The sequence below is a fragment of the Lepidothrix coronata genome, unplaced genomic scaffold, assembly GCF_001604755.1.
Source record: "Lepidothrix coronata isolate B3197 unplaced genomic scaffold, Lepidothrix_coronata-1.0 Scaffold110, whole genome shotgun sequence".
NCBI classification, from domain to species: Eukaryota; Metazoa; Chordata; class Aves; order Passeriformes; family Pipridae; genus Lepidothrix; species Lepidothrix coronata.
The window spans coordinates 1,662,148-1,672,941 of NW_016690290.1; the positions used below are offsets into that span (position 1 = coordinate 1,662,148).

Sequence of the window (10,794 nt, forward strand, 5' to 3'; positions counted from 1 at the left end):
AGAAAGTAAGGTAGCACTGGAATTGATTTAGTCAAAGCTGAAAAGTTTAGAAGTCCACCTGCTTTGTTTCCCTTAATTTGATTGAAAATAGGCTTCTGATTATTTTAAGTAAATTTCATTAAGACTGCTACAGCATTTGAATTGTGACAGAGCAGTAAATACTTATTTTAAAAGATCTGTTCCTGCTAGAACAGGCTGTTTAAAAAAAAAAAAAAAAGATATGACAGTATTGTTGATCTTGGCTTTTACAGATAAGTAGTGTTATTGCACCTCAGTCTGAGTATTTCTTGTCTTGATAGTGCTTTAAAGTTCCTCTTCATGCCATATGCAATGTCTAGATAAAACTGTCCCGTGAAAGCGGGCAGTGTCTCTGCAGGTATGGTCCGAGCTGGGTGGGGTCCACCCACCAGAGCTCAGTTGTTGTAGTGGGTAAGAGTTGGGCACTGTGCATCCATTTGTACTGTGTGGAGTGAGCTTGCCTCCATCCCCAGAGCTAATACATGTGCTGCTTTCTCTCCCAGGTGCTGGCCATGTCCAGCCGCTCCTGGCTGAGTTATTCCTACCAGTCACGCTTCCACCTGACTCCCCTGTCCTACGAGACACTGGAGTTTGCATCTGGCTTTGCTTCCGAGCAGTGCCCAGAGGGCATCGTGGCCATCTCCACAAACACACTGAGGTAAGCACTGATGGGGAAACACAAACAGTTCTGGGCAGGCAGAGCCATCGTGAATCCCACCAGACGTTCAAAAGCTAGAGTGACTTAATTTAACCTCGGAAAGACCTTAAATTATTAGTTGGTTATTGATAATGATTTGATAGAAACACTTGAATGGGTTTCAGAAAACAGACAATACAAGGATAGTTGTGCTGTCAAAAAAGAAATAGGCCATGCTTCTCAGTTTTGTATTTTCTAGCTTTTTTAAATAACAAGTGGAATTCAAATTATCCCGAAATTCTCTGATCCTTAGAGAGAGGGAAGCTTTTAATAAATGTGAACCTATTGTGTATTAGGATCTTGTGGTTTGTGATCTGAATTGGCTGCTTTGAAGAAAATAAACCACGTGATTTAAGAAACCAGAGGCATGACAGGGATGTATTTGTTGCTTTTTAAAAGTTCAGCTGAGATACTAAACAGATAAATGAAAATAATGGACCACGAATTCAGGAACTCTGCTATATGCACTTGAACAGGCACTTTTTTCATATCTGTCCTCATTGAAATATTACAGCATTCATTGCTTTTTAAAGGAGTCATTCTTTCTGGAAAGACTTGTGGTTTTTAGACACCAAATGCCAGAAGAACTGGCATTTCAGCTGGCAAGTAAGTCACAGGAAGAAAGAGCTGGTATTGGATTTTTTGTGCTCTTTTAACTAAAGTGCCTCTGAGGAGCATTTGATTACGTGTCAAAGTCAGTGTCACATTTAGATTCAGAAGATGTGTTCCCCAGGCGTGCACTTTCCTTCTTCCATGTGCTCTTTGTTCCTCTTGGGATAGACTTGATTCAGCACCATTCAGAACACACCCTGGGACAGTGAGAGCCCTCAAGTCAAGGACCTCGTGCTGCAGCACACACCTGTCCCACAGCGTGGGCTCCCACTTGGGGTGCTAAGTTTTGCTGGTTGCTGTGTGGCCTGAAAAAGCTGCTGCTGCTCTCCAGCAGTAGCAAAAAGCTCAACTCCACTTTTGTTCTCTTGGACAGCTGTTTTTAGACCCTGTTCAACACGTGTCGCATCTTTGTCCCCCAGGATTTTGGCCCTGGAGAAGCTGGGAGCAGTCTTCAACCAGGTTGCCTTCCCGTTGCAGTACACACCCCGAAAATTTGTCATTCACCCAGAGAGCAACAACCTGATCATCATTGAGACAGACCACAATGCTTACACTGAGGCCACCAAGGCACAGAGGAAGCAGCAAATGGCTGAGGTAAGTGGGGTGGGGGACAGGTGCGTGCATCCGTTCCCTGGAGGAGACTTCTGCAGCTGGAAGTACTTCCCAGCTGCCAGTGCCCCCAAAGGTTTTGTGCCCTGTGTGAATGCAGGGGCTGAAGGGAGTGGAGATCTGCCTCAAGACACAAATTTCAGCAGAATACACCACTTCCCAGTGCTCCTTTTTTTGCATGTTGTTAGGCAGGCTGTAAGAACCACATAGTGGAGGATAGTTATGCTTGTGTAACACTGTTCTCTGGGATTTCTGTGACTGGTTGAGGATGTTTGCCTTTCAGTGGGTTGTTTATTTTCTTCTCAGTGTTATTTCCAGAGTTGTTGATGTGGAGAAACAGCTCCCCAGGCAACTGCCCCTTGGGCAGGGCAGAGCTGACACTGCTGTGCAGAGGCCCCCTGGGGAATAAGCTCAGGGTGGGTGGAAGCTTTGGGACTTAAAGGCTTTTATGTCTTCACAGGCAGTACCTTGCCCTGGACTACCTGGGCTTAGGGGAAACAGGGAGGCTGTGTTCTAACAGAGCATGCTGGGAAAGGAAATCACTGAGCTGTTCTCTTCTCCTGTCCTTTGATGTGCCGTAGGAAATGGTGGAGGCTGCAGGTGAGGATGAGAGGGAGCTGGCTGCAGAGATGGCTGCAGCCTTTCTGAACGAGAATCTCCCCGAGTCCATCTTCGGTGCTCCCAAGGCAGGGAATGGACAGTGGGCCTCTGTTATCAGGGTGATGAACCCCATCCAGGGAAACACATTAGATCTGGTCCAGCTAGAGCAGAACGAAGCTGCCTTCAGGTAAGAAGCATTGCTGGATGCAGCAAGAATCTCTGCTTGTGATGAGTCTTACGTGTTTTCTTCCTTTTGCTTAGCTGTTGCTGAGCTGAAATCCAGATGCAGCATGTTATTGAGAGACTGGCTTGAAATTCCAGAAGTGATAGCCAAATGGTTAAAGCTTTTGTCTTGCCTTTCCTTCCCTTCCCACCCTGATCTTGTCTGTATGTGGCATTAAGAGCTGGTCATGCTCCAAAAGCACTGGGTCATTGCTGGACCCCAGTGCTTGAAGAACAACACAGGGATGAAAATGACAGATAAGAGAGCAGGGAATAAGGGAATGTGCTCTTATCTCTCACTTCCCCTTCTCATCCAGATAAACTGAGGATAGATTAAATGGAAAGGAAGTGTTAGAGGACTGCAGGGGAAAACCAACACAATAACCACAAAGAATAGCAAGTGCTTCAACAGGTGAAGTGGAGTTAGGTCATGCTGTTCCAAAAGGCTGACTCTGTCCTGTTTTGTCCAGGATTTCCAACCTGGCTGAGCTGTGTACTGGGCAGGAAATAACACTGGAAGATAAGGAAAGTTATATGCACATGTCCAGATTGGAGCAGCCTTTGAAAAACAGCTTCTAGTGGAGTTCTGCACATCACTAGGCAGTGTCCAGCCTGTGAAAGCAACATCTTGGGCACTGTGAAAACATAAAACGCTTTGGGCATATGTGACAGCTGAAACACATATACAGAGTGTGGGAGAATGAAGGGATCTGCATTAAACGTTTCTACAAGGAGGAGAAATGACCTCTGAAAAGGAAATGTCAGTGCTGAAAGGCTGGGCTCTGGAATGTCTGCTGGGCCAGGCGCAGGTCGTGCTCTCAGGGGATCCAGTCCGGGTGTGCAGTGTGAGTGTCCCGGTCACACTGATCTCCTGGTGTGTCCTGTCGTTCCCAGTGTGGCTGTTTGCCGGTTCTCCAACACTGGGGATGAGTGGTACGTGCTGGTGGGAGTCGCCAAGGACCTGATCCTGAACCCACGCTCAGTTGCTGGGGGGTTTGTCTACACGTACAAGCTGGTGAACAGTGGTGAGAAGCTGGAGTTTCTGCACAAGGTGAGGGGGATGATGGACTCGTTTCCAGTGAGGCTCTTGGGGTAGCTGTTCCTTGACTGAATGCTGTAGTAAAAAATTGCAGTATTTGGTGAATCCTGGGCAAGATCATTATGCTGATATTACACACTGGAAGCAGCCTGGGAAAAAATAAGCTGCCTCCTACAAAATCATTTGGTACCTCTTTTGCAGAGCTGAGGATTGAACACAGATCTCCAAGTCCCGGTCTTTTACCCATCTAACTGGGTAAATGGGAGAGGAGCAGTGTTTTTCATGCCCCTGTTAGGGAGGGGAAGGAAACAGCTCTATTTGCTTTTTGAAATATGAGCTCAGAGAGCTGCTCGAGCACTTGTTTACAGAGCAAATTCATACTTGGGTCAATCAAGCCCTGGTGCTAAGATTGTCAGTCCTTGGCTGACCACATGAAGCTGGTGTGAGCTGTCATCTTTCCTTGGAAGCAGTTTGGTTGTGTGTAGAAATGATTAGTGACCAGCTTGACAGGTCTCAGGGGGGCTTTAGCGAGGGTTTCAGCAGAAAAAATACTGTTCTCCTTCCCACGTGCTTCCAGCATGGCTGAGATTTGAGCAGATGAACACATGGAAAGGAATGTTGTGGCTTGTTCGTTTTCTACTGATGCAGTGTGTGGGTTCTGTCCAGGACCAGGGCCTTCTCTGGTGCCACTGACAGAGCTGATGTTGTGAAATAAACTTCTCTTAGCCAGTGCTGCCAAACTATGAATTCTGTAACTGGAAGTTCTCTCTATGTTCCCCATCTCTGCTGTGGCTGATCCTTTTGGATTGATTAGTGGAGATTTTTCAGCCCTGTCTGAGTTACTGGCATTGTGGGCACACTGTAGTTGTTCAGATGTAATGATTTCTTTGATGGCAGGATCAGTGTCTGTGGCAGATGGCTGAACTAGATTTATGCCTTTGTTTAAAAACAGTCTGCATGGATTTAGGCAAAGTCTAAAGATTTTTTTGCTGAATATAAATCAAAACTAAGAATTGAGGAACAAGATCCTCCTCTTTTTTTGCTGTCTGCCCCATGTGGGGTTCTTAGAGCAGTCCTTCACTTCAGTTAAGGTGCAGTGCCAGCAGTGTGCTGTCTGTGAGTACCCAGGGCTCTGTTAGCTGCTCCTGTGGCAGCTGTTGAGAGGCTGCAGAGGACTGACCTCTTGCCCCTCCTGCAGAAGATTGTGATCAGCCTTTTGCGTTAAAAGCCTTGGTACAGGCTAGTGAGCTTCAGCCATACCATTAGCTGAATCTGTCCTGAAGCTTGATGTAAAGTTAGCTCTGTTAATGAGGGTCTCACAGTCTTTGACTTCCCTCCCTAGACCCCTGTGGAGGAGGTTCCTGCAGCCATTGCTCCGTTCCAAGGCCGAGTCTTAATTGGAGTTGGAAAGCTCTTGCGTGTGTATGACCTCGGCAAGAAGAAACTGCTTCGGAAATGTGAGAATAAGGTACTGGCTTCTCTTCCTGTCCAGAGATGTCATTTGCAATGAGTGATGCTTTGCAGCAGGAGCAAAACAAGGGGTTTAGCTGCTACTCCAGCCCAAGTGTGTCTGTGCCATGCTGGGTGTATGTGTCTGGAGTAGTGCTGGGCTGGAGTGGACTGGGTTGTTGTGCTGCCCCTCTGCACCCCATGCACACGTAATTTTCTCATCACCATTCAGGCAGTAGTGTTGCAGGTTCCTTTTTGTCCAGCTGTGTGCAGGAGCCTATACAGACTGTAAATTGGCCACCTGCTGCAAATGTGAGAGGTCTTACTCAGATACAAAACAATTGCTGGAAATGTTTCCTTAGACTGGGGGATCAACAGGTGGGGGACAGAAGTTGGAGGGTGCATAAGAGCACCTCGTCAGATCCTCAGAGTGTTGAAAAGGGGGTTTTCTCCTTCAAGTAGATGGTCTTGCTTGCTGAACATCTCTGGTATTTGAGGAAAAAAAGTTGCAGTGTGGTTTTCTAACTCTTAATTGCCTGTTCTTCCCTCTCTGGTGCAAACTGCAGAACCTGTGCCAGTAGCTCATTAGTGCACAAAGGAACTCCAACAAGCTCACAGGCAGACTGGGAACTTGTAGGGGAACGTTTTTTTGTGTTGTGTGGTTTTGTTTGGGTTTTTTTTCCCTAAAACATGACTCACATGAGAAATTGAAGCTTTTCTGCTCGGGCCTTCCGTGAGCACGTAGTGAGGGGACACAGAAGCAACGCCTGCTTGCAGGGGTGCCCTGGCATCTCCAGCCCTAGGCTCACCAGCAGAGCTTGTTCTCTGGACATTACTCACAGGGAGCAGGCTGTGAATGCCATGTGATGCCTGTTAGGTTGCACCATGTTGATGGTGTATTTAGAGTGGGGCTGTAGTATGGCAGAAGTGAAAGGTAATTTTGGAGGGAATGATGGGGAATGAGATGTAGTTCACAAAGGGAAATCATGTTTCACTTGGAGTAGGGCAGAGTTTTGATGGATTTTGCTCCCCTGTTTGAAGCACTCGGGTTTTGTCCTTTCTCTCTCAAAAGCATATTGCCAACTACATCTGTGGGATCCAAACCATTGGGCACAGGGTGATTGTTTCAGACGTTCAGGAGAGTTTCATCTGGGTGCGTTACAAAAGGAACGAGAACCAGCTCATCATCTTTGCGGATGACACTTATCCCCGGTGGGTCACCACAGCGACTCTCCTGGATTATGACACTGTGGCTGGAGCAGACAAGTTTGGTAACATCTGCGTGGTGAGTGTGCCTCAGAGAAGTAGGGGCTTTTTGGAAGCATTTTTCCTTAGAACATCCATGATTTATCTTAAAAGAATGAGAATCTGTCCTTAGCTGGAGACAACGCCCTGTACCATTGACTTGTTTTTATGGAGTGACTGGCTGTCGTCATAGTGGGCTGCAGTTTGTCAGTTTGTTAAATGAAGCAAACAAGTTGAAGCATTAGCAAAGCATAAACATATTTCTGAAGTCTCCATTATTTTGTGTTGAAATTGCCTCAAAACTTGCAGTGAATCGTGACTGTGAAAGGGCCCATGAGAACTTGAGTCAAGGCTATCACTCTTACTTTTTCTGACTAAACCTCATCGCTCCCATTTAGCTTTCTCTGTCAGCTTCCTCTCTAAAGTTGGCTCTGTCAGTGCTGACACTTCCCCACTTGGCTGGATTTCAGCAGAGGAGGAGGAAAGAATGGATGGTCTTTCTGGCAGAGCTTTGATCTCTTTCTGAAGCGTGCTCGGGTGCTTTGGAGTGCAGAGTTCAGCAAGTGTCAGATGCTGCGCCTGCAGGATTTGGCCAACACACACAAATCAGTCCTCTTCAGTTTTCCTGCCCCACATCCATCAAACTGTTTCCTTAGTGGGAACCACCTTCAGATCAGTTTGGCCATACCTCCCCAGGCTGATCTGCAAGTGCCAGGCCAGGCAGATGTTGGTCATGAGGTCCTGCCCAGGGCTTTTGAGTGATGGGCCATCGGTCTTGTAAATACAGTTGTCATTTAAAGGCTATGTTGGAGGGACAAGTGGATGATTTTGTTGTAAATGGAAAGTGATTCTTACAGAGTCCACAAAAGCAGCCTTTCAGAGAGCACCAGAATTCTCCAGAGATAATGTGCTGCTTCTCTGCAGCTTGTTGATTGTTTTCTTGTTTCTCAATGCAGGTGAGATTGCCTCCCAACACCAATGATGAGGTAGATGAGGATCCCACAGGCAACAAAGCTCTCTGGGACAGAGGGCTTCTTAATGGAGCATCACAGAAGGTAATACTTCGTGGAAAGCATGTGGTTGTTCTGGGAAAAGAATTCACTACTTTTCTGTGAAGGCCTCTGCAGTGTTGACCAGGAAATATATTGGCAGTTCTGCTCCTACTCTATCTACTGTGCTGTGGGTGATTTGTTTTCACTGTTGCTGGAAGTCAGATTCAGTTTCTGAAGTCACAGCCGAAGCCTGGTGGTGTTTGGAAGCAGCTCACTTTCTTATGCTGCTTTCCCTCATTACTTGCATCCGTTTGTCCAGCTGAGTTTTGCCATCTGGTCACAGGTGGAAGGCACTTCCTCTCTAGAAAGGCATTTCAGAACTAGCAGGTGGCCAAATTTATTCTGCTTTCCTCTCTCAAGCCTTTTGATGCTTTTGTGTAAGCTAAAGAAAAAACCTGCTTCTGTGGTTGCCTTTCAGGCTGAAGTGATTATGAATTATCACGTGGGAGAGACGGTGCTTTCCTTGCAGAAGACCACGCTGATCCCAGGAGGCTCTGAATCTCTTGTCTACACCACCTTGTCGGGGGGCATAGGAATCTTGGTCCCTTTCACTTCCCATGAGGTAAGTAAGCCCAGGGTGCAATGTTGCTGCCTTTCTGTGTGCTCATGCCCAGCCAGTATATTAAATGTGCTGTATCCCGTGTGATTGCGATGCAAAGGGGAAGAGCAGGAGCTTGCTGACTCCTCTTTCTGCACTGGTTCTGCGAGGACTTGAGAGCTTTCCTTGTTGCATTGCTGTTCTAAAGCTCTTTGTGCTCTCGAGAAGCTCTTGGGTGGTTCAGTGTCTGAGGAGGAGTCCTTTGGCCTTGGCATACTTTGTGTAACCTGTAGACTATTAATCAGGCACCCCTCTCTGTTTGTTGTGGCCTCTTGGAGCAGCGGATGCTAAAATATTCCTTCCTGGAGCTGCAGCTCTGAGCTGCACAGCTGCTCTGTGCCTCAACTCCTGGCCAGGGTGATTGCTTAGCTCTGCTGTGGGTGCTCCCTGTGGGGAAGTGGTGAGGGAGTAGCTGTGACCTTGGCTGCCACGTGCAGGGCTGCTCTGACAGAGCCTGGTGCCACAGAACCACAGACCGGTGGTTGGAAGGGGAGGTTGGAAGGGACATTTAAAGACTATGTAATCCAACCCCAACTAGGAGTGTGATGGCAGCTTTCAGCCGGTGCAGGAGCAGCTGCCTGATGGGTGTTGTCTTGCTTTGCCAACAGCACTGATGTGCTCTCTGATCAATCCTTATTCTCCCCAGGATCACGACTTCTTCCAGCATGTGGAAATGCACTTACGGTCTGAGCACCCTCCTCTCTGTGGACGAGACCATCTCAGTTTCCGCTCCTACTACTTCCCGGTGAAGGTAGGCCTGAGCTCTTAGGATCAGCTGGTCCTGGGGGTGCAGAGAGTTGCTCTGGGGCTCAGAGCTGCCTTGAGGCTGGCAGAAGCAAGTCATGATTGCTGTTCAGTGAGGAAGACTGGGGCAGTATCATCCACGGCTCGTGTAGTGCCTGAGGCAGAATGCTGGCTCTTTAGCATCACTCTGGAAGGAGAGCAGTACTTAGCCCTTGAAACTGTGGCTGTTTTGGTTTCTTAACTCTTGTAATGAGCCTCCTGAGAGTTGGTCCTGAGACTCGAGCCTGGAGGTGCTGCTCCATTTCTCTACACCACAGCATCTCCCCTTTTTCCACTGGGAGAAGCAGCATTACGTAGCTGTAGGTGTGGCTGGGTCAAATGGATGCTGCCTTGGGTTATGTTTTTTCCAGCACCATTGGAAAGGGAAATCTCCCTAGAAACGGCTGTTCCTGCATATTTCTGCTTTTGAGGAACCGTTAGAAGCTGTTGACTGCTAAATGCTGTGACTGGGAGGGTCCAGAGTACTGAACCAGAGTAACTGTGTGGTAACTACTGCCACAGTAACATGTGTAGAGACAGTCAGAACACTGTCCCAGCAGCCGAAGCTGTCCAGGTGCAGAGGATGTTCTTGTTCTTGAGGAGCTTGAGGCTGACTTGCAAAGTGCACAGCCTCAAAGATGTGTCCCATCTGACTGAAGCTGCCTTTCAGTCATCACTCACAGCTTCCCCTGTCTTTCCTAGTGCAGGGCTCAGACCCGGGTGGATCCCTCTTCCTTTTCCCTTTGTGATTCTTCAGCTGCACCCAGGCCTTTTGGGTTTCTCTTTCGTTACTCAAGCTGGCCAGTAATTAATGTGATGCTAACTGCTGCTATTCAGCAGATGAGGTCACCAAGCATGGTCTTGTTTCCAGGACAGGATTAAGAAGCTTTTGGGAACAGACTGTTTGTGGCCATTTTTCCCCGTTTAGGCAGGGTTCAGTGCCTCTGTGTGGTGTCAATTCAGTGCTCTCCTCCTTGCCTCTCCAGAATGTGATAGATGGGGACCTGTGTGAGCAGTTCAACTCCATGGAGCCAAACAAACAGAAGAATGTGGCTGAGGAGCTGGACCGGACCCCACCTGAGGTATCCAAGAAGCTGGAAGACATCCGCACCCGCTACGCTTTCTGAGGGGCAGAGCAGCTCACGGCTCCTCTGGATGTTCTTCCAGGCACTGTTGGGAGGAGGAATGTGTGGTTTTCTTCCCCTTTTCAGATATTGGTTTGGTCCTCTTGGTTTATGTTTCAAAGCAAGGTGACGTCAGTAAATACAGTATCAGCTATTAGGTGTCCCAACACATCCTGCTGCGTATGTGAAGGCTCCTGACATTCCGGCTTCCAGCCAGAGCAGTTCTCTCTTGGGAAGTGCCCAAGGCAGGATGCAGACTGACCCTCAGTCCCATCTCATTTTCCTTCCTTTAGGATGGGGGAGCCCCCCTGGGTGTCTTGCAGAAAGTCCTGTAGGGCATATCCAGCTGAGTCTTTGTCGTGTCAAGTGGGATTTGTGATTTCCTAGTGTTATAGGAAAGGAAAGAGCTGTGGCATGATTCAGGATTACCAGGCTCCTCTTAATAGTGCTCTGGGCTTCCACCAGCCCAGGGAGCAGCTGATGGGAAGCCTGGCTATGTGGAGGGTGTAACTGTCGCACTTGATTTGAACGTTTTCTTCTGAATTGCTGGGGGTTTTTTTGGACTCGCCATTTCTGACTGTTTTCCCTGTAAATAGAGTTTTGTACAATGTTGACTCTCTTGGGGGTGGGGAAGAGCGAGGCCTGAGTCTGGGACTTGATTTGTTTCATAATAACTTTGGCAAGAGAGTGTCTCCAAGCTGTGACTGAGAGCAGCACATGAAGAATAAAAGCCTGTTTTTTCACTA

General features: G+C 47.8%; 1 protein-coding gene across 1 annotated transcript in view; it reads left to right on the top strand.

The window, feature by feature from the left end:
* SF3B3 (splicing factor 3b subunit 3) overlaps positions 1-10,794 on the top strand; it is a 29,314-nt gene extending 18,520 nt beyond the window's left edge. The window contains exons 15-24 of the mRNA XM_017824165.1: positions 519-676; positions 1,747-1,921; positions 2,518-2,723; positions 3,653-3,809; positions 5,140-5,265; positions 6,319-6,531; positions 7,448-7,546; positions 7,962-8,105; positions 8,788-8,892; positions 9,911-10,794. Of these exons, the coding sequence (XP_017679654.1) occupies positions 519-676; positions 1,747-1,921; positions 2,518-2,723; positions 3,653-3,809; positions 5,140-5,265; positions 6,319-6,531; positions 7,448-7,546; positions 7,962-8,105; positions 8,788-8,892; positions 9,911-10,051 (1,524 nt within the window). The 3' untranslated portion in view covers positions 10,052-10,794. The remainder of the gene's footprint in view (positions 1-518; positions 677-1,746; positions 1,922-2,517; positions 2,724-3,652; positions 3,810-5,139; positions 5,266-6,318; positions 6,532-7,447; positions 7,547-7,961; positions 8,106-8,787; positions 8,893-9,910) is intronic.